Source organism: Lissotriton helveticus, chromosome 4_1 (assembly GCF_964261635.1).
Source record: "Lissotriton helveticus chromosome 4_1, aLisHel1.1, whole genome shotgun sequence".
NCBI classification, from domain to species: Eukaryota; Metazoa; Chordata; class Amphibia; order Caudata; family Salamandridae; genus Lissotriton; species Lissotriton helveticus.
In genome coordinates this window covers 1,931,028,826-1,931,056,778 of record NC_136063.1, presented here as the reverse complement: position 1 = coordinate 1,931,056,778, position 27,953 = coordinate 1,931,028,826, and the positions used below count along the sequence as shown (strand labels likewise).

At 47.2% G+C, this 27,953-nt stretch overlaps 1 protein-coding gene across 1 annotated transcript in view; it reads right to left on the bottom strand.

Moving 5' to 3' along the window:
- The window catches only part of MCF2 (MCF.2 cell line derived transforming sequence), a 1,062,111-nt gene that overhangs the window by 778,644 nt on the left and 255,514 nt on the right, over positions 1–27,953 (bottom strand). The window contains exon 3 of the mRNA XM_078688611.1: positions 12,278–12,392. Within this exon, the coding sequence (XP_078544737.1) occupies positions 12,278–12,392 (115 nt within the window). The remainder of the gene's footprint in view (positions 1–12,277; positions 12,393–27,953) is intronic.

The following is a 27,953-nucleotide window of genomic DNA, read 5'->3' as shown; positions in this document are numbered from 1 at the left end:
TCCAGGTGATCCAGAACGCCGCTGTCCACCTTCTATTTAATGTTCCAAGATGGAAGAGCGTTCGCTCTCACATGCGTAGCCTCCACTGGCTGCCAGTGCCACAACGCATCCTGTTTAAATCTCTGATGTTATCGTTCAGAGCAACTCATGACCAGGGACCTGCATATCTGAAGAAGCGGTTTACCTTCTATGCCCCCACACGTGCTCTCAGATCGTCCTCCCTGTTCAAGCTGACCCTTCCTCGCTTTAAGCGAACTAGACGAGGGGGTCAGTCCATAGCTGTGGTTGCTGCTCGGACTTGGAATGCCCTGCCTCTTTATCTGCGCTCCACCCAGTGCGCGGCCCAGTTTAAGAAAAACTTAAAAACCTATCTTTTTAAAACTGTGATATAAGGGGATCTCCGCCTGTCTTCTCCTGCCATTTCCCACCATGCCAGGATACTCCCAAGTAATAGAGCGCGCTATAAAATGATTTATAACATAACATAACATAACATGGGAGCCATCCAATAGTCCGCGGATGAACACGTATCTGCCCTCTGTGTCCACCCTCTTCTCCACCAGTCTAAAGGGGACAGAGTTCCGCAACCATATGGCCGCCCCTCTTGAAAACACTGAGTATGAAGTAGCGAAAAACTGACCCTTCCACTTTTTATGTAGCTTTGTGCCTTCTGCACTGTTGAGATTAGTTTCCTGGAGGCATGCCACCATAACTTTCCTCCTGTTGAGCTGTGCCAGCAGTCTATGTCTTTTGTGTACGGATCCCATGCCCCTTACGTTCCAGGTGCATACTTTGTAAGCATTAAGGGTCCCCATTATGGTTTGCATCTCGCTCCGCCAGTAAGCCACATACTATAAACAGAGTGTATGTAATGGATAGTGTTCCCAGTGCCGACAAAAACTGTAACCCCTCAACTTCAAGGTCCCAGGAAAAAGGTCCCGAGGTCCAAATTCATCACCCAACGTGGGTGACGGTGAAACCTGAACATGTCTATGCTGTGTGGGGGTGGGTCCCACCGACGCCCGCTATGGATCTGTTGGTGACACCACAGCGTGCCCCGTGCTGTTGGAGTCCCTGCCCCCGGTGGCCCACCCATGCTCCCTTGCAATTCTCATATGTTACCAAGCAAGGCTGTCACCGCTGCAATCAAAGGTCGTGCGCCACCTGCGCAGTGATTGGAGGGAAAGAGTTGCAGGCTGGTGGCAGAGCCCGATACTTCTGTACGTGTGTCTGAGCCGTCGCTCACGGCCAAGGAGTCGCCTGCATCGTGAGCAGCCAGGGCAGCCTCTGTCAGCCGGGCAATTTCCAGCGTTCCTCCAGCTCGGGCTGACGTCGATCCGCCGCTGGCCGATGATTCTTTTGCGCTCTTCCCACTTGTGGCATTTCTATGCATCCTTTGGCGTGAAGGCCCTTCTTTCTGGTTATCCGCAAATGGGTCCTGCGTGTTCATTGGCGACAAGGACACCTCCATCTACTCCGCTGCCTCCTCCGGCGTGTCGAAGAAGTATGATTTGTTGTCATGCATTATTTTGAGGCGGGCCGGGAATAGGAGTGCATATTTCAGGCTCCTATCGCGTAGTTTCCGCTTCACCCCCAGGAACGTCGATCTGGCCCTCTGTACCGCCGGGGTAAAGTCAGGGTAAATTGATACGGTTTTATCTTCGTACCTCAGCGGTGCCTTTTCTCGCGCTGCTCTCAATACCGAGTCTCTGTCTTTGTAATGCAGGAGGCGTGCTATTAACGGCCTTGGTGGCGCCCCCGGCTTGGGCGGTCTCGCTGGCATTCTGTGCGCCCTTTCCACGCTATACAATGGGGTCAGGTCTTGGAGTCCCACAACCTTCTTTAGCCAGTCCTCGAAAAATTGCGTGGGGTTCCTCCCCTCACTGCGCTCCGGGATTCCTAAGATTCGCACGTTATTGCGGCGCGCCCGCCCCTCTGCATCTTCCATCTTGTCCCAGAGTAGTTTAACTTGTTTCTCAATCTGCTCGATCCTCGTGGAGTGTTCCGTCTGCTGTGGAATCAGGTCGTCCAGGGCAAGTTTGTGCTCCAACACCCTCTCGGCTAATTTGTTGTGGTCCGCCCGCAGGAGTGACAAGCCAGTTGCCATGCTCTCCATACGCGTCTCGCGCGCCTCCCTAGACGCCTTGATTTCGGCCAGGATGAGGTCCAATTTTGCGTCTTGTGTGCACTTGCCTGTCGGTGGTACAAACTCCACATTGGAGGAGGCCAGCGGGTCCTCGGAGCCAGTAGATTGAAGGTCTGCGTGTGCGCCCTGGTCTTGCATTTTCGCCCTATTCCTTCCCATGGCTCTCGTCTGCAGGGTGGAGGTGTTGAGGCCCCACTGGCACCTCCAGTGCTGGCACGAGCGGCGTTTGTCCTTTGGTGCTGCTCAGTCAGTATAGGTAGACGTGCCGGGCCGTGGCCACTCTCGTGTGGTATCAGAATCCTCTGCTCCCAGGATGTAGGCAGTACCGTTGATCGGTTCCTGCAGCGCCACCGGGTAGCGTCCGTCGGTGTTGCCGCCTCCCCTGTCACCAGTATCTAGCAGTGTGTCCCGGCAGGAGTGTAGGCGGTCGGTGCCCTCAGCGTCCCACTACCTCATTTCGTGCACCAGCAGCGGTGTGGTGACGCCAATGAGAATCCCCGGTGGTTTATGGCGCCTTGCAGAGTCACAACATCAACTTGCCCTGGGGGGAGGGGGGGTCCAGTAACGTCGTGCCTCACCCCCACTGTCGATTGGTGGTCTGGCGTGCCCAAGAGCAACACAGTCTGGCCGCGAGTATCTGCCCTGGGGGTGCCGCTGCTTCTGAAGGAGCTCGATGCGGGTGAAAATGGCGTACTCTCGCCTAGCGCCACTCTCGGCGGCGCCCCCCGTATTGGTGCACTACATGGTGGCCTCTCGCAGGGGGGGGGGGGTCAGCACAGGTTTCTGTGGTCCGTAATGGTTGGGGGGCCAGTAGCCCGTACCTCCGCTCTCCCGCAGGGTCACAGGGATGCGATCTCCGCCGGCGTGTCACAGAGCGCAGTCACTCTCCGCCTCCTTGCATGCAGGGCCAGCCCCGGGTATGCTGTCCTCACCGCCGCGGCCACCCGGGATGGCCGGCCGTAGCGGGCGCTTCCCCAGTCATTTCTCCGCCGCTGCAGGGCTCAGCTCCGGGCGATGGGTGGCGCCTCCGCGACCGGCCAGTTCAGCTACGGCAGGCCGTGGTCTGCCTCTGGGAGACAGGCCCTGTCAGCGCCGATCTTCGCGCCCACGCCTCAGAAGGGTCTCGGTCGCCACAGTACACGCCACAGCAGGCGCCTCGTACACGGGGTCTGTGGAGCCTGGGTACACCTCCCGCAGGGTTCGGGAATCAGGATAAACCGCTAGTGTTTGGGGCTTACGACTGAGCTAGCTCAAAGCTCGACCACCATGCTTGGCTCGTGGCCACGCCCCCTGGTGGCTGGCCTTTTAACCCCCTACTAAATTTCTCGCAAGAGCAGCGCATGTGCCGACTCTAGCGAGACCTAAAAATAAATTAGAAATCACTTGCCCTGGCTGTGATTAGTTGCTGCAGCTAGTTGCAAGCGAAATGATACATTGTATTGCACCATGTGCAACAAGAATAGTAACCAATCCCTATGAAAAGGGAATATCCATGCGCAACTGACACAGTCCATCCTGACACCAATAATAAAATATCTTCCCAGAGCTTGACAATATACAAAATTATTGCTCCATTGCAGGTCTATCTTTGCTTTCCCACAAATCTGGAGAAATTTCCAAACACACTGCTACGGGCTTTCTTGGAAACTCAAACAGTTATTACCCTTTCCAGTCAGGATTTAAAATCCCTATGGGACAGAGATGGTGCTATTAGTATTGCATGAAGCTGTGATAGCTGCTGCAGTTGAAGGGAACATGTACCTCCTGCTTTTACTTTCAGATGTCTGTGGCATTCAATCAATCAATCAATCATACCATTTGTATAGCGCACTACTCACCCGGGAGGGTCACAAGGCGCTTGGGGGAAGGGGTATGCTACTGCTCGAACAGCCAGGTCTTGAGTTGTTTCCTGAAGGCGAGATGGTCCTGGGTCAGCCGAAGGTGGATGGGGAAGGAGTTCCATGTCTTGGCAGCCAGGTAAGAGAAGGATCTTCCTCCGGCGGTGGCTCTTCGGATGTGTGGTACGGCTGCGAGGGCGAGGCTGGTGGACCGTAGCTGGCGGGTGGGCGTGTAGAAGGTCAGGCGGTCGTTGAGGTACTTGGGGCCCAGGTCGTGGAGAGACTTGTGTGCGTGGTTGAGGAGCCAGAACGTGATCCTCTTGTCGACGGGGAGCCAGTGCAGGTTCCTCAGGTGGCTGGAGATGTGGCTGCATCGGGGGACATCCAGGATGAGTCGGGCAGAGGCGTTCTGGATGCGCTGGAGTCTTTTCTGTAGCTTCGCTGTGGTTCCGGCGTAGAGGGCGTTTCCGTAGTCCAGTCGACTGGTGACGAGTGCCTGGGACGAGTCTTCCTGGTGTCGGTCGGGATCCAGCGAAGCATACGCAGGGTGTTGAAGCACGTTGAGGAGACGGCGTTGACTTGTCTGGTCATTGAGAGGGAGGAGTCCAGGATGAAGCCCAGGTTGCGTGCGTGGTCGGTTGGCTTGGGTGCGGTGCCCAGGGCTGGGGGCCACCAGTGGACGTCCCAGGCGGAGGGCGAAGATCCCAGGATGAGGACTTCCGTCTTGTCCGAGTTCAGTTTCAGGCGGCTGTCCTTCATCCACTCGGCGACGTCTTTCATCCCTTCGTGTAGGCAGGTTATGGCGGTGTCGGGGTCTCTGGTGAGGGAGAGGATCAGCTGGGTGTCGTCGGCGTAAGAGATGATGTTGAGGTTGTGCTGGCGTGCGATGGCTGCAAGAGGTCTCATGTAGACGTTGAAGAGGGTGGGGCTGAGTGAAGATCCTTGCGGGACGTCGCAGATGACTTCGGTGGCCTCGGAGCGAAACGGGGGGAGGCGGACTCTTTGTGTTCTTCCGGCGAGGAACGAGATGATCCACTCCAGTGCCTTCTCTTGGATACCGATGTTGCTGAGGCGCTGCGATGAGGGCGGTCTCGGTGCTGTGGTTGGCTCTGAAGCCGGACTGCGAGGGGTCGAGGGATCCGTTCATCTCGAGGAAGGCGGTCAGCTGTCTGTTGACGATCTTCTCGATGACTTTAGCAGGAAAAGGGAGGAGCGAGATGAAGCGGAAGTTTTTGAGGTCCGCGGGGTCCGCTGTAGGTTTCTTCAGGAGGGCGCTGAGCTCGGCGTACTTCCAGCTCTCCGGGAAGGTGGCGGTGTTGAAGGAGGTGTTGATGATATTCCGGAGTTGGGGTGCGATGGTGGAGTCGGCCTTATTGAAGACGTGGTGTGGGCAGGGGTCGGTCGGTGATCCGGAGTGGATGGTGTTCATCGTGCGGGCTGTGTCTTCGGTGGTCACCGTGGTCCAGGTGCGAAGGGTGGCGGTGTGGGGCGTTGGTTCGACGGTTGGGTGTGTGGGTGGTGCGCCGAAGCTGTTGTGGATGTCGGCGATCTTGCGGTGGAAGAACGAGGCAAGGGAGTCGCAGAGGTCTTGTGACGGAGTGATGTCGTTGGTGCCAGTGCTGGGGTTGGAGAACTCCTTGACGATGCTGAAGAGTTCCTTGCTGTCGTGGGTATTGTTGTCCAGTCGTTCCTTCAGGGATTTCTTCTTGGTGGTGCGGATGAGCTGGTGGTGCTTGCGGGTAGCGTGTTTGAGGGCGGTCATGTTGTCGGTGGTCCGGTCGAGGAGCCAGGTTTTCTCGAGGGTGCGGCAGGTCTTCTTGGAGTCCTTGAGTTCGTCGGTGAACCAGGATGCCTTCTTGCTTCTGGGTCTGCTGGGAGGGTTCTTCAGTGGAGCGAGGTCGTCGGCGCAGGCGGACAGCCATTGTGTGAAGTTGCGGGCAGCTTCGTTGGGGTCCGTTGTGTTGGCGGGTGGGTTCTAGCTGAGGGAGGTGGTGAGCTGGTCCGCGGTGATCTTGCTCCAATTCCTGTGAGGTACCTGTTGTGGGTGGTGGTGGGTCGTGGTTCTTTTGAAGCTGAAGTGGACGCAGCTGTGGTCGGTCCAGTGGAGTCCGGTGGCGTGGCTGAAGGTGATGTATTTGCTGGAAGAGAAGACGGGGTCAAGCGTGTGGCCGGCGTAGTGGGTGGGGGTGTTGACCAGTTGCTTGAGTCCGAGGTTGGCGAGGTTTTCCAGCAGGGCGACAGTGTTGCGGTCCTTGTTGTTCTCCAGGTGGAAGTTGAGGTCCCCAAGGAGGATGTAGTCAGCGGAGGGGAGGGCGTGTGGGCTGATGAAGTCTGTGATGTCTTCGCTGTATTGTGTGCATGGTCCCGGGGGTCTGTAGACGAGGGTGCCTCTGAGGGTCGTCTTAGGGTCGGTGTGAATCTGGAAGTGGAGATGTTCCGCTGCGGCGAAGGAGTCGTTGGCGTCGGTCGTGATGCGGATGGTGTTCTTGTGGATGATGGCGATGCCTCCTCCGGTCTGGTTGATGCGGTCCCTCCTGATGATCTTGTACCTGTCCGGGATGGCGATGGCGATGTTTGGTGCAGAGGAGGCGTTCATCCAGGTTTCCGTGAGGAAGGCAACGTCCGGTGATGTAGCGTCGAGGAGGTTCCAGAGTTCCACGGCGTGTCTGTGGACGGATCGGGTGTTGAGCAGGATGCACTTGAGGTGGTTGCTGCTGGTGCTTGTCTTGGCGGGTGCGGGGCAGGTTCGGAGGCAGCTGAACTTGCAGGTACAGCAGGTGAAGGGTCCATGGGTGTGTCTCGGGGTGGCTCGGTAGCAGGCGGGGTTTCGGCCGGCATTGAGTGCGTTGAGAGTGGCGGCGTCGTAGTTCAGATGGGTCGTCTTGCATCGACGGGGGGGGCCAGGGGTCCTGGCGCTGGGCGCGGTCCAGGCGCAGACGGGCTTGCCTTTGGCGCGCCTTCGGCGCACAATCGGCGCGTCAACGCTGCGCGTACGCACGGTCGCCATTTATGACGAAGTGGGAGGGAGTGAGGAGCAGCTGGGAGGCGGGCGCGGGGAGGGTGCCGAAGGAAAAGGGGGCGTGTCCTCACGCAGGCGGCGGGAAGTGGGGAGCGGGGCGGGGGGCACAGGGGGGGAGAGGGAGACAATATGGGCACAGGCAATCAACCACAATATGGGGGACAGACAGTACAGAATGAGGCACAGAACGAAAAGAGCAGGCAGAGACCAAAAAAACAATCACGAAATACGGCGGAGGGCGGGGTTGACGGGGCGGGCTCAGCGAGGCTGAGATCAGTAGTGGGGAGGAAGCGCACACGCTACAGCTGGTGGCCGTGCGGCGTGGGGGTGTCCTGAGGTCAGTGGACTTAGACCTCCTAATGTCAAGGCTCAGGTCCCACGCTATTGTGCCAGATAAGACCACAACGAGGTTTAATCCTTTTAAGTTGCTCGTATGTGTCCACTGCAATACAGGTGAAATGCAGCGCATCACAGTGTTCACCGCTATCGCCTATGCTTTCTAACATTGACATTAAGGCAATTTTTATCATCATTAGGGTTTGAAGGCAGCAGTTCGATCCCTATGCTGATGACATGCATATTTTTCTGTGTATCAAGGAAATTAAAGGGGATTTCTTTAATCTAGAGACAAGACTAGATGACATAACCCAGTGGATTTCAGCTACCGAGCTAAAACAAGCATTGAAAAAACTGTGATCCACTAAATGGGCTCTGGCCTTACGCTTCAGGCATGCTCTTCGTTCCACTCATCTATTCAGCATTCCAACAACCTATCTTAAAACAGCTAGAAAGAAGGAGGTGGTTTGGAATTTCGACCACACCAGTTATCATTTTTCTGCATCTCAACTAAAACAAACTCTGCCTTTCATAAAACAAACCCATAAAAATAAAGTTGTAACTTCCCTTAATAATGACACACTGGATTACATCAATAAAGTACTGAGGGTGCAGAAGGCTTACTTACGGCCAGTTCCGGCAGCTCCAATTAATCCACAATGCACCAGTTATGTTGGTAATAAAAACAAATAATTCCAGCATCCAAAATTGTCTGCCTGTTGCCAAACACACAATTCATAAGCAAGCTTAACTAGTGTTTAGATGTCTGATGGGCTGAAATGGCTACTCCCTGAAGGACATCAATCTCTCCCTTTCACCCAATGTGGCCCTTAAGGTATAACAATGGGGCTGCTTTTAAATGTCCCAAGAACTGAGTTGTTTTGGAAAGGAGACATAAGTTTCTCCAATGTAGGGGCAAAAATGTGGAAAACTCTGCTAGAATTAATCAAAGCTGCATTTACTTACTTCAGCCATGTTGTGCCTTTTGCCTGTCTCTGGAATACACATCTGGTAGGTGACAGCTGGCTTCCTGCATTCCATCTAGACAGTCACACACAAAGAAAGGGTAGGTATGCCTGAGTGATCATCTGCATGCAGATGGGCCATCCTGAGCTGGTTCTAGATACCCCAGAAAGGGCTATGTCCTGTCCCCACATAGTCCGGGCAAGAAGGGAGAACCTACATGCACTTCGAATATTTCTTTGAAGTTCCCCTCACTTCAAAGGAACCACTGGATAGAAGTACTGGACTTCTGGCACTACCAAATGAGTACACTTCTGGACCTGTGACTACTCAGCCAGGAAGAAGAGCTGATGTGCTTCTGAAAGGGCTACTACTCTGCTGGACTTCTGATTTGCTGAACTCTGCCTTGCTGTGCTCTTGCTTTGCTGAGCTGCTGTTGAGAACGAATGGACCTGTATCCCAGAGTGACTCAAATGCTGGCTTACCAAGTCTCAGGGATATGAAAGACTTGAACCTCCTGCACCTGCACTCTGCAAGCTGTGAGTCTGCCATGCCAAGCGGTGCCCGCCCCAGTCCTGGACCCTTGGAAAGTGCGGACTAAGTTGCTTCTTCATCCAGAACCCATGCTTCCTCATCAGAGCTGGCACATCTTCACCTTTGCTTGAGTCGGAACCAGCACATCCTCGTAGTTGTGGGTAGCAGACTGGTGCAACGCCCTCAGATCCAGCACACCGCCTTTGCCATCGATATATCGCCTACTGCAGGAGCAACAGTCGCGCAACGCATCATGAGCCATCACTCACAATCGGAAGGGATGCATCACCGGAGTTGAGTGGAAAAAATTGATGCATTTTGTCCACTGAGATGCCCGATGCCGACGTATTGCCTCAGCTACACGGCGCATCCTTGTCGGCGACGCATCCCGGATCAAGGTACTTTGGTACAGGGAGCCCAAGTGGGTTCCTGTATCAGGCCCCTGCTCCATGGCAGTCGGTCTGAAATGTTTACTTTACCATGGTCTAGCACCACCCAATAACCCACTTAGGCGCTTATTGCTTCAGAGCGGTATTTTGACATTTATTATTCAAAAATGCATATCTCAACTTCTACTTGATGCATTTTTGGTATTTTGGTCTTGTTTTATTTATAAAATAAGAATCTATTTTTTTAACCGGGTGTGGAATCTTTTTGTGATGTTTTCCCAGTGTTGCTGTATGAAGTGTTGCACAAATTCTTTACACATCACCTCTTAAGTTAAGCCTGACTGCTCTGTGCCAACCTACCAGAGGGTTTGTACAGAATAATTTAGGTTGTGTTTTCACCTACCCAGACTAGGATTGTGGTTCCTGCTTGGACAGGATGCATAACTCTGCCAACCAGAAACCCCCTTCTCTAACAGCTGTCATTTGACCAATTATTTGCTTCTGTATTGGCTAGAGATGAGGTCCATTCTTGTCTTCAGAATCGGGAATGGACATCTGTGCTACATGTTGGTACCTTGACATCCATGTCTCCTTTTTCAGTATTTTCTTACAGTACAGAAGGAGAAAGGATTCTAAAACAGAATGTGTGCTTAGCGATATTAATATTTTTCACCAAAAATGATTACACCACTCTTTACTTTTTAGAACAGTGTTTTCCTAAGATTGACCAAGCTACGCCTAAACAAAGTGGTGCAAAAGGGGGTGGTGATGGACGGAGCAACTGAACCAATCAAACACTCACACCCAGTCAACAGATCTGGGTTTAATCCATCACCGTTCTTTAGTCCACTCTGCCACCCCAGTTCTGACATGGCCATATGCAAATCAGTCTGACCCTGTGCCTCATGGGAACAGTCCAGCCCGACCTGCCAAGCCATGCCTTCCCTGGACCGGAAACAAGCTTCCGAGGACCGGTTACGCCTAAACAAAGCCTGACTCCATTTTAAATCCTAAACATGACTGTGTTTCCATTTCTTCTCTCTCCACAAGCATAAAGATTTGCCTACACGAACGTTTAGCACTTGGTAGCTTGGTGAACTCTAGTGGAAACGTTCATCTCAAATGTAACTTTTGACATTCTTCCTGACTCAAACTCAGTGGCATATTAAATTCTATAAGCCAGTCATTGGTTTGTGTGTAACTAGATGTGTACTGTCACATCCAACGACATTAGGGTAATACAGAGATAATATTCATTTAGGGAATGGTGCTAGGAACGGTTGCATTTTATTCTGTATTTTGATTTGCTAGGCCTAAGTAACATTTTGCTCACCTCGCGATGACTACGATTTTTGCTGTGTATTTTCTTTTAAAAGAGGGCCCATTTTAGAGGGGCGCCATACTGAGGGACGTGCCTTCTTATAGCCAGACTTGCCTTGTAGTCTTGCTTTGTTTGTATCTCAGAGTTGTTTTCCTTATTCTTCGACAGCAGACTCACATTTGACAAATCTCTTGCTGCACATATTAGCCTAATGATAGACCATATTTGGTTTTGGCTATTGATTTTTGCGTTTAACTGGGCTCTACATTTATTCTATATTTGCCAACGAATGACTAACGATTTTGCCTACTGTAATGTCCTTTGTGCTTTTAATAAACCTTCATGGTTTCTGACTTTTTACTGACTCTAAAAGTCTTATTTAATTCACTGTGTCACTGGTATTACAATTTTGATCTCATTAGGGGTGCATTATATCATCTATTCTGGAGAATAACACCTCCCCAATCCTGCGTTGGCATTTTATGTTAACATCCTAACAGATTATAAAAGATGGTCTCAGCTCTACCAAACATATTTCAGCAGTTTACTTGTTCGTAAAATTGAAGTAACTCCAGTTTTTCACAACTCATTGGTGCAAGGCCATCCTTATCTACCAGAAAAACACATTAGATTGAATAAAATATGGGTTGCGCTCTGTGCCTTGCACCGCCAGGCTGCCTTGATTTCAAGAAGGTTGGCATTGTGTATCAAGCTGTTACTCTTCTTCCGATAGGAAGAGGGCTGTCTCAAGAGGGGTGTGCAGTCTATATGCCCCCGTCCCTGCTCCCTCACTGCTAAATCCACGTCGCCTGCTTTTAGGATATATTCTCAATAAAGCAGGTGAACTTCGCCACCAGTAGGTGTCGCCATAACCAGAGAAGCGCTGCATCCCATCTGCGATCAGAGCCCCAGAAAAGCTTCTGGCAAGCCTGGATATGAAACCTCTTTGCTATATTGTCTGTGACTGTAATGCTTATCATCACTAATTGCTTTTTTGGCTTCAAATCCGCTTAACCAAGCAATTGAAAACTTCACACGAGAGGTTCTTCCTCAGCAGCCCTGTCTATGGAACATAGTTATTTGATTGAGTACAGTTCCCAAAGTTTTCCATCTCTGTGAGCATCTACTATGTATTTCTTCTAGTCTTTCTTTCAATGGCTCTTTGTTGTCTTTGGACGAGCTCCGTTCACTATTGCAGCTAAATATTCTAATCTAAAGGGCCAGAACTGTATACACGTTATATTTTTGCTTTAGATCATTTTAGTCTCCTATACAATAGCTTGCTCACCTTCACTCTTTTCAAAATCACTTTTTAAAAATGAAATTATTTTAAAATGACATAGTCTACCTTTCCATTGAAAACTGTTTATAGCGTTGCTACCACTGTATTTTGTTCAAATGCTTTTTGGCTCAGATATGAGGACTTATGAAAGAGTTCTTGGAAAATGTTTCTTCTTTAGACAAGAGACCAACGTTATGCTTGGAAATATTTCCTACAGTATGCAAAGCATTGTACACACCATGTAAACAGTATATATTTACAGCATTTGTTAGATTACTTTGCTGCATTCGCAGAAACTATTTGCACATTTCTATTTCATTACAAGCGTTTCAGGTGTCTAAAAAACATGCACTTGGCACTTATAATATTTAAATTGCACAGTATCTTGAATCCTGCATGTTGCACCACATTAGCAAAAGCACTCTGCAGGGCTTTATGGAGAGCCATACCTTGGAATTGAAGTTAGGTAAGATAACACCTGCTTTAAAAAAACTTCTGGTACTTCATGAAAAGTAGCATTCTCTGGGCATGTTATTATCCAGCAATCCTCCTTCCCTCGCCCACCTGGATGACACAATAAACCACATTAAATCTGCATATATTTCAGATGACAATAAACACAACAAGAACTTCACTAGTAAATACTTGCAGTTCTAAATCATTAAAGTGCTGCATTTTGATTGACTCCAAGAAGTGGAAAAAGTAAAAAGAAAAATTAAATTCCTAGATAGAAACTCATTTAAAAGGTCTCACTATCCGTCAAACACAAATCCCTTTATTTTAAGATGAGATCAAAACCTTGGCTATAGAAATGTTACTATTTTAAAATCAAGGCATTATTAAGTGATAGAAAAGATGAATAACCTGAGAAAGCAGATGTAAAAACTGGATGTGGGACTTAGATAAGGATCTCTCTCATTAAGTGTTTTAGCCCTGTAAAATGGATGTATGACGTTACAACGCATACTTTTACAACGCCTACCTTTTACAACACATTTTTTACAACGCAACATCCATTACAACACATTCCATTACAACGCATGCATTTACAACGAATTTTTAAAAACTACCTTTACAACGCATTCCATTACATCGCATACTACCTTTACAACGCATACCATTACAACGCATAACATTACTTTGCATGTAAGGGAAGTATTGGATAGTGTTGGGGTAATAATTACTATTCTAACTCTGGGGGGTGCAACAGTAGGGTAAGTGTTGGATAGTGTAGGGGTAAAAATTACTATTCTAACTCCAGGGGGTGCAACAGTAGGGTAAATGTTGGATAGTGTAGGGGTACTATGTGTTGTAATGGTATGCGTTGTAATTGTATGCGTTGTAATGACTGCGTTGTAATGACATGCGTTGTAGTGGTGTGCGTTGTAGTGTCATGCGTTGTAATGGTTGCCTTGTAAAAACATGCGTTGTAATGGATGTTGCGTTGTAAAAGTTTTGTTGTAATGGTAGTGCGTTGTAAAAGTTGCATTGTAAAGGTTGTTCCCCCTGTAAAATATATTATGTCATGAATAACTAAAAATCGATACCTGTCCTGACATATCTTCAACCCTCTGGTTTACTACCTGCTTTAACACTTCTAGGCTAATTTACTGCAGCCTGTTCCGTATGAAAGCCCTTAAATTGAACATCTTGCATCCAGCAATATGGGATCAATTCTGTCTAAAATATAGAATCTCAGCAAACGACTTTTTGTAAGAAATCTGTAGTGAAGCCACCGTAGACTACAGGTGAATCAAATACAGAATGCTTGTGCTGTTGAAAGGTCGTTTCTCTCAGCCTGCAAGATTTGACTATGACATGGATGAAAACCATATTTGAGAATTTATAGAACATGCGTCATACTTTTTGTGTTCCTGAGTGCTACCTGTAATGACTACGACAAAATTAACATAGCAACGACTATACTAACTTAATTTTACAAAAAACATGTACATAATTTTAGAAAAATAATAGTTATGAATACGAATTCAATAAAACACAGAAAAAACAAAATGTTAAGGGCGCTCAAACAGTTACACGAACAATGATGAAATTGTGAACATTGACAGGCCTAGCCTGAACAAACAGTGGTAGAGAAAAAAAACATCAAATAACCAAAAAATACACAATGTAACAATTGTGTCCTCTCCTAATTAGGCCACGTTTTCAGGTGTCAACGGCGTTTTGACCCAGGGGTACTTAGAGGGTCATCTTCAAGACAAAGACTTCCAGTATAAGTGCGTCCACTTTCTTTTCTGACTGGATCTCCATAATATACACAGTGGCATCAATCTTGGTATATTGGGCAAAACTGCCAGAATTAAAATGGAGAACCAATGGCTGTCAATAGGCCTAAAAAATATCTCACAGCATCCGTTAAACCTTAATAATTAAGGCTAGGAGTGTGAATTCAAAATGAAACAGATCAGGACATAAGGCAGCTTCATGACAGATTTCCAAATCAGGACATAAGTATGCCCAACAATCGGGTAACGGGGATCGTGGTCAGAAAGAATAATTCGATAATTTCAAAGTTTCTGTACTCTCGCCCGCCGCATTCCGTCAGCGTTTCAGATCCGGAAGATTCGGACCGGTCAGAATCTTCCGGATCTGAAACGCTGACGGAATAATAATTATCGAAATATTCTTTTTGACCAGGATCCCTGTTCCCAATTGTTGGGCATACTTATGTCCTGATCTGGAACTCTGTCATGAAGCTGCACAAGAACACTAAGGAATCAACTGATAGCCTTGTACTTATTTGGGTAAGTATATGCTTTAGTCAGCCTACCTGCCTATATCCTCCCTCTCAAGGCTGAGGAAGGTGTTTCTGATTTGACAGAAAATTGTGCGCTCATTTTAGCTTCTAAAGCTCTTACCATAATTTCATGAGAAAATCACGTGAGAAAAATATTGTCTCTCTAGAGTGGTTCATCAAATCCAAAGTGAAGATCAACATTTGTCACATGAACTCATAACACCTCTTAAAATTAGAATGTTCACACCAACAAATGATTTACATTGTGACCAAAATCTGTTATCTCCCTTTTTTATACGTACCTTTTTGTAAGCCTCAAAACCAGGCTTTCACTACAATGCATTTCAATAAGAAAAAATAGCTGGGACATCACCAGAATCAAAACTCAAAAAGTTGTGCTTCCTCGAACTTCCATCTAATTAGACCCATGAATAGCATACAATCTAACAAACACTTTTATGAATTTCACCCCAAATCTTTAGAGTCTGATTTACAATAGCAATATTATGCAAAGGGGACAGCACTCCCAGGTAGATATTGACCGGTAGACAGGTGGGTTGAGGGATTAGTAGAGTAGGGCCATTAGCTATCCCTCTGGACCCTATGACCTACACCCCTGTCATTACCTACCTTGTAGTGCCCTCCAGATTGGATAATATTGCTCAATTAGAGCACTGTAATGTTGAATGCTCCATTTAAGATTATGAGTGGCTCAGGGCAAATAATGGCTGGTACAGACCTCATGCTCAAACAATCCAATGTGGATCTTTCTGTTTCTCCCTTTCGAATTTAGAACATTCTACCCTTGGAAGGAGGAATGTTCTAATAGGATGATAGCCTTTCTTCCTCATGTTATACCAATTATTAAAGGCCCTCTCCCTTGTTATACGCTCTGGCCATGGCGTGGGTTTATAGATAGGATTAAGGACCTTTAACAACCAGTGTAGGCCTTGGCAGCAGGCTATAATGGTACTGTATGGCTCAAGACAACAATGGTTGTCATTACCACTAACACTGAACGTATGTTTAGGAATTAAAAACTCACTTTGTGAACAAATTTCAGAGCTACTGTAAGTACGGCAGATATACTTTATTTCACTACTAGTGCATATCACGTATTTTAAATGCAAAAGCAATCTGTGAAAAAAGAAAATCATCACTATTCTGGTCATAACAATTTTCCACTAAGCAGTGGGACCGCTATTCTTGCTCTAGTGATTGCAGTTACTTTTCCTCTTCATGCTAAAGTAACCCAGCTCAATGTCACTTACATTCCAGAAAAAACATCAATACAATAGATGCCTTCAACCTGATGGCCTTTACATTTGTGTAGCAGAAACATCTTTCTGTTGCAGGGGCACAATCACCTTCCCCAATTTTAGCCAGCAATATTTTATTGCGAAGTGCAGCAAAAGAGGATGAGGATAAATGACTCCTGAACAATTGTCTGGGGCTAATCTTGTGCTTAAGTAGATGTAGCCCATGGGAAATCCTATCGGCTTTGTCATTCAGGTGGGCTTTGTACTTTAGTGGCAGGAGGGATCTCCTCCTGAAAGATGGAATCCAGTGTCATCTTAAATGCTAGACAGGACTCTCTGAGTCCAGGTAAATCACAGCTGCACTTACCTCTCCGTGTTGCCCCAGGTTTAGTCACAGGCTGGATATGACATGGCAACTACCAAGTTCATATCCCTGGTTCACAGTTCTCAGGTATTGTAATGTGCAGCATTCTCTTTTTTTTTTAAATGAAGTACTGGTAAGGTGACCCATTACCAATGGTATTCCTTGACCAAAGTATCTGCACCTTTCACATGTGTGGGTGCAAACGAGTCCTGTATGAGGATTGGCACTACGTAATATAGTGCATGCTGGGGTCATGGCACACAGCCAAGAAAATTGGGAGGAGTAGATATAGCTGGCAGAGGCAATGCAGCTTTTTAAAGTTTTAAGTAGAACGCTTCTCAGCCCACAGAACATCTTCCTAAGCACAGGACGGGAGGTATGTTAATGTCTGGGCTTCCAGGTCCAACTTAGACCTGGGCAGCAATCACAACAAGCCAGACACTATTTTGAAAGACATTCGCACATGAAGTTCAATGGACTCCACCGTGCACTCCTCCAGGCACATACAAATGTCACAAACATCTACTAACATACGCACCCGCTCCATGAATTTTACAGATATGATGGTGGTAAAATGGCCCAGTTATAATAGACTGGAGGGACTTTTTACAAAGGAGCAGCTGTAGGCAACTTCCCTGCCGGAGTACAGACAAAACAGTCACTAGAAATATACTGTGACACAACAACAATCTCTCATAGCCCTGGTTGAGATGGCAGTAGCCACTGTCTCAAAGATGGGTGCACTTTGGATTAGCCTCTTGACTTCAAAAGTTTTATGTCTATAAAATAGGGGCATCCTTAGTAAGCTCATATAAATGTCAAGCATCCGGGGAAAAGAACCAAGAGCATCACACTGAAAAAAGGCACCGGGAGAGGCAGCACAGCTCAAAAGAACTTTACTGGGGACTTTCAAAAATGCAATTGATGCGACTTCTGAAATTTTATGCATGGTTGGGCAATCTCATATTGCCCGGAAGACCAAAAGAACCACCCATTTAATTGCACTGGCACATTCACTGAGGGTAGATGTCTTTCCTTCACTAGAGTGGGGAATTCCTTTATAAAAATGAATGAATTTCCATTGCTCAGGAGGATTTTTCCATAGCAGAAAATCAACCAAGGCTTCAACACTCCATGAAGAGGAACAAAATGTACATTCTCAGAGGGTTGAAAGGCAATTGACACACCTCCTACCTTGGGGTCCTTCGAAGAGGGGAAACAGAGTCTCATAGACTCCACACCGTTTGGCCTTGGTCCAGAAAATCCTGAATCCAGCCTGTAACAAAGGCTATCATGCTAACCCTCATAGAAGAGGAGGACCACCACATAAGCTTTTTAGACAGTGGCTGTTAAGACTACAGCTTTCTCATGGTTGGCCGGTGCCCTGGGGCGTTTTTGCATACACGTGAATGCCTATGGCTTTGCAGTGCTTTATAAATGCTTTGATATGGTATATGTACACACCTAAACAAGGTCAACTATTTTGTAAGGAAACATACCACACTAACATATCTGGCACACATTGAAGAAGGAAGCCAATTATATACAAACTATTATAGGATCAGACTTTAGATTGATTGAAGCAATGATTATGGCAATGATTTAGAACCAGGCAATCCTAAACAGTTTTGGGATTAATATATTTGGGCACGCAACCACAACCATGTGACATTCTATTATTCCTAACGTCAATATCCGGTGACTTGCCACACTGACCAATTCAAGAATATACTTGTATGTCCAGGACACAAGAAGGGGGCCAATAGGAAAACTCAACAAAAAGTGCTATTTGTGGACAATATGGAATGTAGAGGTTTTGATTTTGTGACGAAAGCCATATTATTTAAAGACTCCTAAATAGATTCCCTGCCTCGTTAAAGATACTTTACAGCACTCACAGATACACATGAGCAGCTCGATGGCTGGCACTTTCTTTTCCTTTAGAACAGCAAGACGCACGGGGGCAGGAGGAATGGCATAACAATTGTAGCCCTGCAAAGATATCAATAACCCTCGTGTTCGAATCTAGTACTGAACCTTGGCTGGAGGAATAGTGTTACCACACGCTGAGAGAATGACTGGAAACAATTAGGAAAATGCATAAGGAAGTGGAATGCAGATGAGGGAATTCACTGGACAACGGACTTACGTTGGGAATCTTGAACTGGCCAGATATTTATTGCAATATTTTCACAATCACTGGGCTTTATATAGATCTCGGCAGACTCAATACTCAGTCATAAACGTGACGGATATCCCATCCACCGCATTACGATCTCAATAGGATACAATAGGACCGTTATACGGTAGACCAAGACTTAAATCAGGCCCTATATAAGGAGTTGTGTAAACATCTGGAGCACTGCTCATGTAGGCTAAGAATTGTGATACATCCTGTTAGCTCATCATATGTCACAGTCCATTTATTACAGGAAGGTTTTCAAGTAGTGTCAATAGTCCCAAAAGAACTTTAAAATCATACTGGTGGAAAATTAAAAGGAATTTATAAAGCACAATATACTCGAAGGTCTCAAAGCGCTAAGGAAGGTAGTTTGTAGCAGGGTAAAATCGCCTAAGAGGTCTGAGAGGAGAAAAGTCATGTTTTCAGATGTTTTTTAAACATTTTAAGTGAGTCAGCTTCAGAAATGTGAACAGCCAAGGTATTCCCCAGTTTCGCAGCGGCCACCGAGATGGAGCAGCCTTCCCATCTGGCCCTCCGAAATCTGGGAATCATCACCTTCTTACAGAAGGAGAATCTGAGAAGCCTGCTGGGAGAATACCAGCGGAAGAGTGAATTAAGTTGCATGGGCCCTTTCTGATGCAGGGCTAAGACAATCATGCAGAGAGCCTAGAAGGTAATCCTCATTCTTACAGTAAGTCAGAGAAGGGAACAAATTAAGTCTCTGAACATGAGGCGCCTGGGAATATTAAGAATAAGTCAGGCACCCACATTCTGAGTGAGTTGAAGTGTATTAAGGCAGGAAGCATTAATGTTGAGGTACAATGAGTTGCAATAGTCCAATCTCGAGGTGACAAATGCGATGATGACTAACTGGCGCAGTTCCAAAGGAATACAGGGGAAGATCTGTCTAAGGTCCTGATAGTAAGGAAGCAGGTGCTAGTGGTGCGGCTGGCCTGATTTCACAACTTAAGGTATTGTTGAATAAGACACCCAGGCTTTTGCCTGACTTGACTGGAGTGTGGAAGGGAGGGGACCACAATCTTCCGGCCAGATGGATTCTTGAGTGCCAAACATCAATACCTCAGTTTTGTCTGCATTTAGTTTTAAGGCATTGTCTTTCAGCCATCTACTGATGCTGGACATACATTGATTAAACTTCTCAGCCACAGATGTCAGGTCGTTAGAGAAAGACACAATTATCGAGGTATCACTTACATAGAATAGCACCTGGAACCCAAAAGTGCACACCAATTCAGCCAGCGGGGCAACATATACATTAAAAAGAGTCCGTCATAGGGAGAAGCCTTGGTGCACCCCACAGGGAAGACTAAATGCTTCTGCCTTAAAAACCATACAGCTGAAAATGTGTACCCTATTGGTTAGAAAGAGAGGAGGAGCTCTAAGGGTGGTCCCACATTCACTGACTTGCTGCAGGTGTTGAATCATCTGTACAGGGGAGAAGGTGAAATGTTGCAGACAAATCAAGCATTAACAGAATGGCTCACTTCCCTGGTGGATACTGTCTGCAGCCACGTTGAGGACGTACTGTGGCCACTCTTGAACCATTTTGCGAGGTATCAAGGATATCATGAGTCTCAATAAATGTAACCAATTCCTGGTTAGCAAACGTTTCAAATATCTTGGCAGGAGCTGACAGCAAGGATATGGGGCAGATCTGCATATGTTTTTTTTTTTAGTAACCGAGTGATAATTGCTTCCTTCCATGGGGTGGGGAATATTCCAAATTGCAGGGTGAGGGTGAACACCATCTGCACAATGTCAGAGATTGAGTTCATGGCCAATTGAAGTGTTTCGAAGTAGACAGGATCAGACGAAGATCCATATTTAATGCTCAACATTAAGTTCTTGGTTTGCTGCACGTAAATGAGGGAAAATTCAGAGAGCTGATTGGGCTGAGAGCACAGGGTGGTGATTTTGGAAAGAGATTCACTTTCCATAGATAAGTTAAAATCCGAGTAGAGGTTCAACATTTTATCCCGAAAATAAAGTCCTACTCTGTCACAGAAGGAGAGGTTTGAGATGATGCGCAGGGCTCGAAAAGGCCAATTCCCCTCTTGCATTAACCAGGCATTTACTCACCACTAGCATGAACAATAGAGTGGCGTCACACTACATTAGTTACTTGGCAAAGTTAGGGAAATAGGCACATCGTGCTTTAGGGAGTGGGCAGTTTTGTACTCGCAGTGCAATTGTGTGGGGTGGTGGTAGTTAGGTAATTACTATTGTTTGGAATGCATGTAGATAAGATGCAAAGCTGGCAATGTGGTGTGGGCCAGGGTAGTGGTTGGGTGTGGTGAGCTTCCTTAAGGCAGGTGGGGCAAAAGTATTTGACAGATTCAAATAAGTGTAATTGTCTTTAAATTGTTTGACTTGGAATGTTAATGGCCTGTGAAATATAATTGCGAGAGGAAAAGTTCATTGGCTATTATCTTAGCGAGAAGACAAATCTTCTAGGAAACCATTGCCATTTTATTGGTCGTGGAGAACATACACTTCTTTGCCATTCTGTCCATTTCACTGGCTCAAGAGGGGTAGAGTGGCAATTTTAGTTAAGTACTCCAAAGCCTTTAATTTAGAAAAAAACAAGATTGACTCAGAGGGTCTAAGCTGGGGTGCTAAAAGCATAGCAAAATAAAGTTTGCTCCTGAATAATGTTTAATCCATCTTGGAATACAATCCAATGTGCTCCACACCTTGGGTACATGCCTGTTGGACCTGCGGCAGGCTTTGTTGTTACTGGAAGGTGAAACAATTCGGTGATGGAGAACTTGATTTATAGATTAGCACCGACACTGGCAAGTAGCATCAAGTGCACAACATTGGGTGGGTTTGATTATGTTTTGGGATTACAAGATAATAATTTGAGACAGACTTCTCCTTCTTTCCTGCCTATTCCAGAACATACTATTCTTTAGCACTGGTTCTCAAGCACCATAGTTTCATGATTATGTTTAGCAAGAGGTATACCTGATCACTTCCCTCTGACAATGGAGTAGTCTTCACCCAATAGAAACTGTGCAGGAGAATGGCAAATTACATTCTTGAGACACATTGGATAATTGGCTAGTGTCTACGGAGAACTACTTTCAGGAAAAGGAATGGTGAGTGCCTCTACATTCTACGTTTTTACATTTCTACACTTAACCCAAGCGGCAGAGTCACCAAATGTGTGTTGCCTCACATATCACATGTCACAAAGCAGAGACAGACACAACCACAGCTATGCCAAGTGCTGTATACAACACATTTTTATTTGTATTCCGCAGTGACATACTTTCAGTTGTTGTGTGACGGACAATACCTGCCCTTATTATACCATAGTTCCACCAGGGTGGGGTCCTGAGCAAGCTCATAAGGAGGAAGGATAAGGGCTCCTCAAAGTGGCGACAATGCCTGATGAGGAATCATTTTAAGAGACTCTGGGCTCTTTTGTGGACATGTAGACTTGATGTGTTCCTTATATCCAGGTTCAAGTGGTTACAAAGTTGTGTTCCTAGTACTTTGATCATTATGCCCCATGCTTATTCCAGGGAAGTCTGGTCTTCATGATCATCTTAGCCTTGCCTTGCCTGACCGGAGATTATGGCCATGAGTATAACGAGATCTCAGCTTCAGAACATAGTGAAGGCAAAGAAAGGCCCCAAATGTTTAGAGAAGAATACATAGTATTTTTAATTTAATTCAAGGCACTTGGATGCAGTGTAGCTCTGTTATGGCTGATGCAAATCCATATGTCTCCCTCTATGTGATGTTAAAGTATTCACCTCAGAGACAGCTCATTTACATGGGTATTTGGGACACAGCTCTTCCAGCCCAGGCAAAAGGAAACGGGAAATTCCTCGACTGGTCTGCTGCGCCCCTGCTGCAGAGACTGGTGGTAAAGTGCAGCAGAGCGGTGTGTGTGTGCGTACACACAAATGCACACATATGCTTGGCATGTGAGAGAGGATGCCTTCAATTACACCCCTATCTTTCATGCCCAAAGTATGTCTTTGCAGCGGTAACAAGGAATGGCAGACCCTGCCAAAACAGCAGTTTTTCCTGGCATCAGGTTGAGAAATCATCTCTCTCAGACCTCTGACAGCATCTGAGACCACCCCCAGTACCCTGCTCCTTTATCTCAGGAGGAGCTGAAGCAATACAAATTAGAGATACAAGGTAACCATTATTTTTCTGTGTATCATTGGCCTAACCAATGTCTGTTTTACTCTGCCTCCAGTTATCCATGGGATGTGTCATGCTCCCTGCGGCCCCTTGCAGACTCCATGTAGTTGCTAGGACTCCTCAGAGCTCAGGGGGCAGAGATCTGATGGGCGAGGCATCCCAGGATGCTTGTTTCCGGTCCAGGGATGACACGGCTTGACAGTTCGGGCTGGACTGTTCCCATAAGGCACAGGGTCAGACTGATTTGCATATGGCCATGTCTGAACTGGGGTGGCAGAGTGAGCTAAAGAATGATGATGGATTAAACCCCGTCAGTTGACTGGGGGTGAGTGCTTGCAATGTTCAACACTCCATCCATCACCCCCTTTGGTTTTGCTTTGTTCGCCCTAAGTTGGCAGGGTACGCCCAGACGTGGGTCCCTTGCTCACTTTGCCACTGGATTCAAGCTAGCCTGGCTGATGACAGCTGATTAGCCAGAAACCGGTCCCAGGATGCTTGTTTACAGTCCAGGGAAGACATGGTTTGGCAGTTCGGGCTGGACCATGATGCACAGGGTCAGACTGATTTGCATATGGCCATGTCTGGACTGGGGTGGCAGAGTGAGCTAAAGAAGGATGATGGATTAAACACAGATCAGTTGACTGGGGATGAGTGCTTGCAATGTTCAACACTCCATCCATCATCCCCTTTGGTTTTACTTTGTAGCTCACCATCTCCTAACCCCCATGAAGGGTTGTCACAACATGGCTGAAAACAGTGGGAAGTAGCTCTTTCGTCATGACTCCACTTGCCTTTCCCATTGTTGGGGAAGTTGACCAGGTTCAAGAAGGAAGGATCACATACACACTGAGCTCTCAGGTAGGAAAAGTACCGCCTCCCGGTAGGGGAATTATGAGAACTGAGGAGGTGGGAGGGTGTTTCTATTTGGGGAGGGTTGGAGATGGCAGGGGCTGGCGGCTTTATGGTGATCCTGTCATGTTGTAACCATGACATATTGTGGAAATTTGGCTAACCCAGTCATATCAATGCCATATCTATGAAATATCAGACCTGTTCCTGACAGATGTTCCGCTGAATGTCTACCCTGAGAATATCTTGGTACAAGAATATCAAGGATAGACTATTGAAGGATAAACTATCAAAAAGTAAGTGCACATAGGAAGTACAGATTTACTATTCCTAACTCCACATATACACACTTTTTATATATATATATATATATATATATATATATATATATATATATATATATATATATATATATATATATATATATATATATATATATATATATATATATATATATATATATATATTTCTCCAAAGTACATATATGTGAAGTTAGGTATAGAAATCTAGGCTTGCTTACCTATCAATATTTTATTTTCAACATTTTATCCTCAGTGTTTTGTGCCATCAATATTTTGATGTTGATTTTAAGAGTCCACACCTGCTTAACAACATTCTAGCTATCTTGTGCAGAAAAGTGTCTCATCCTTGATACATGGGCATTCTTGACACCATTATGCTATCCATGACATAACATTGGTCTTTATACCGTGGCATATTTCACAAATATTTCTCAATCACTGATGTAACAGCGGCACCCATCTGACTTGTTACTGGCATTCTTGACAATACTCTGGCTATCCTCGGTGTAATAATGACCCATCCTTGACATACTGAACGCATTCTTCACAACTGTCTGGCTAAGGGTTACGAACAAGAACAGTAGCACATATGTGACCTATTATGGATATTCGGGACAACATTTTGACTATGCCTGGCATAATAGTTGCCCACCTTTGGCATGTTGTGGGCATTCAGAAAAATAGCTTGGTTATACCTGACATCATAATAGCCCATCTGTAAGTGGTGATGCAGGTGCTGATGCACTGCACTGAGGGTGGAAGCAAGAATCATCATTCAGTGACTGTGACAGCTGTAATGAGTGCTCTACCCTTGAAACAGATCCGGTTAGTCTAAATCAATTGTTAAGTGTCGCAGTGATGTGTATTAGAAGTGCATAGCTGGGGGTGTGGCCAACCAAGGTGGCCGACAGGACACAACTCTAGGAAACTCCGGCTCCCCATTGCTTAATCCTGTGATGCTATGGGGCCAACCTGCCGTCATGATATGGGGCTTGCCTCTCCCTGCCTTTGAGGGAAGACTGGGTGGCCTTAATGGTGATTTAGCACCCAGGGGAGGTTGACGCGCACTCACAGGTTAGGCGCAGCCTATGGGTGTTGATCCGGCCACATCTTTCACTGAGGTGGTGATATTGTCTCCAGAGGGAGCTTAGCTTGTTGTTGTGGGTCCAGATGGGCCTGTGACCTCTGTTGGACAGAGGGGCCATGCTAAATTGCTAGGGGCGACTGAGCCAGCCCACTGGGGGCACACTGCTGCTTGGAGAAGATTTAGGGCCCTGTGCGACCTCCCAAGCCCTGCTGCAGCACTGGACGGAGACCTGAGCACCCTGGTGGCTACTCTGCCTTGGGGCAGTGCATTGAGCTCTGGGGGAGCTTCGGCTGCAGTGAGCGGGACCTGGCAGCCTTGTTGCATGAGTGGCCCCAGGGGAGGGGTGGCCTTACTGGCCTATTCTGGCATTGTGGAGGCTGGTCCCAGGGGACTTTATCCGATGCTGAACATTCCCCGCTCAGGCTCTTGTGGCTTGTGGTGGAGCCAGGCGGTTAGACCTAGGAGAGCTTGTATAGCTGTATTGTATCCAACGGAAACGTCCTACAGCACCAAAGTGAGCCCCCTCGCGCTGAGGTGAACATTGGTGGTCCAGCAGCACCTGTGGCCCGGGGGAGGGGGGGGGAGGGCGAACTGTCTGGCATGTGACAGAGTACTCTTTGGTGGCTGATTCAAAGATTCTCCCCAGTCAAGAAATCTGGGTTAAAGCGTATACCGGTGCATGATTACAGCTGCTAGCCCCACTCAGGTTCTTGGATTTTGTGAAGGAGCAGGGCGGCCAGGCATCTGCCTTCTGGACAAGGACAACAGGGCTAGACAGGCCGTGTTTCCCGGCACTCATCAGCTGGAGGGGGTCTCTCCCCCAGCATGGACTGGGGACTGCTCAGCAAAGGCCAATCTGTGAGGCATTGGCTGGGAGCACTGAACTCACTGCAAGGGGTCATCGGTTGGTGGAGGCACCCCCTCCTGCATATAACCCACAGAGGATTTAGCAATGGGTCTGGAAGTGCCCTGAACCTGGGTTGAGAACTGGACTTCAAATGTGCTTGTACTCTGGGAGGCCCTCTTTTGGGATCAGACTGCTTTGTTGTTTGTCTCAAAGTCGAGGGAGCCTTGGAAGCCTGTATACAACTGATACCCTGCTCCGGTGAGACCTGTGCTCCTTTATCACAAGGCCTCTGTTGCTCTCCATGCCCCTGTGGCAGCGGATTGAGGCTGCGGACTGTGAATGGGTCGCCTCCTTCTTCTAGACCCCCAATGGACGTGTGTACTGCTTACGTTGGGGGTCAATTTCATTGGTTCCCCCGGGCACCATTCATGGATGATTACCCTATCTGGTGGGAGTTTGAAAAGGAAGGGATTCTGGTGTTTCACATGTGTGGAGGCCCTGGGAAGACTGCTTTTTGTGTGCATTGGGTAGTCCTGGCGGAGTGTTTCCTCTCTTGCCGCCTATCATGGGCTTGCTGCCAGATCTGGAGCTTGCTGAGGAGGGCTTTTTCACTTGTACTTTGGGAGAGGTTGAAGCTCCCAATTAGCATTGTGTAGTGTTCGCTGTGGGGAAGGACAGACCCCAGAGGCAACTGCAGGGTAACACCATTTTGCAGTACAACCAGGCAGGGTCCTCTGATTACACCGGAGTGCTCTCTGGGGAGCCAGTGGGAACCATTGAATGCTGCCGTCTTGGAGGCCCTTCAGGGCTAGAAGGACAAAGTATAGGAGTGTCCATTGAAGTGAATCTGCTCCATGAGGATTTGCTAAAAGTTGCAGATAAGGTGGACAATGCGGAAAAAACATTGCATTCTTTAACATAGAGGTGTGACAACTCAAGCAGCAGATGGCATGTCTGACCACGGTTACTGGCATCCTCAAGGAAATAGTTGATGACAGTGAGGAACGCTCAAGGAAGAATAATTTACGCCTTCTAGATTTCCTGGAGCCGGTGGAGGGTCAGTTCACCGAACATGTCCTGGAACAGTGGGTAAGGAACAAACTGTGGCCTACGGGTCTGTCTACTAACTTTGTTATTGAACGAGCGCACAGGGCCCTTGTTCCGGTTCTCACCGGGGTGCTCCTCCAAGGGCACTCATTGCTCGCCTTTTGAATTACAGGGACAGGGATGTGATCCTGTGAGCTGCCTAGGAGGCTCCGATTCTCCAGTTTGAGTACAGAAACATTTCAATTTACCCTGACTACACAGAGAGAGTACAGGAGCATCGAAAAATGGTCCTGGAAGTTAAAAAGTGACTCCGTGCAATGGATCTCAAGTATATGCTTCTTTCTCTAGCTCAGCTTCGATTCATTGTGGCAGGAATGTCGCCCTTCTTTGAACAACCGGAGGATGTCTGGACATTTTAGATGCACCAGTGGGCGTCCCCTGAATGAAGTTGAACTATTCCATGCCAGTGGAAGGTGGCGTGGGCCCCATAGGCCATGTGCTGGGAGTGCATCACTGTCTGTGGAGAGTGGCTCAGGCCGCAAGGTGATCTGAGAAAATGGCACCATGGACGGTGAGGTACTTGAGCAACAGTGGAAGTTGGAGACACAAGGGGGTGCATCCTTTCAGGGCTACGAGGACTCTGAAACTCCATCACATGCTGGTGATGGATATGCTGGTGACATTGTACCCAACACTGGGACCTGATGAGTGTGCTACCCCTATAAGGGGTCTTTTTGCCTGTGAAGCATGCTTGAAAGGGTCGCATTGATGGGTATGTGGCTGGAGGGCTGTGAATTTGGTGGTTGGCATTCTGTGAAATGACGGTTGCAGGGTATTGGACTTGTGATCCGGAGCATGTGGGGTGAGTAATTGAAGGAGTTGATCTGGTTATTTCTTGGTAGGTGCTTTATGACTACTTGGGTGGGCCTCCTTCCCCCAGGAGATTGGCTGGGGGAGTGCAGTGTGAATGTATGGTTTTGTTGATGTATTTATGTGCCTGTGCTAATTTAGTTACATTCATTTATTTCAATGTCATTTATTCATTACTTTTTTGAGTGTTGAGGGAACTACCTTCATAAGTTGGAGGGGATATTTGTGTGAGGTGGAGAAGCTATGGTGCAAGTCCTGGCACTTTGCTTTCTTTGGACAGGTGCATGTTTTTTGTTTGATGCTACTTGTCCAGAGTGGGTATCACATGGGTTGTTTGTTGTATGGTTTTAGGGGTTCGGTGCCATCTTAATATGG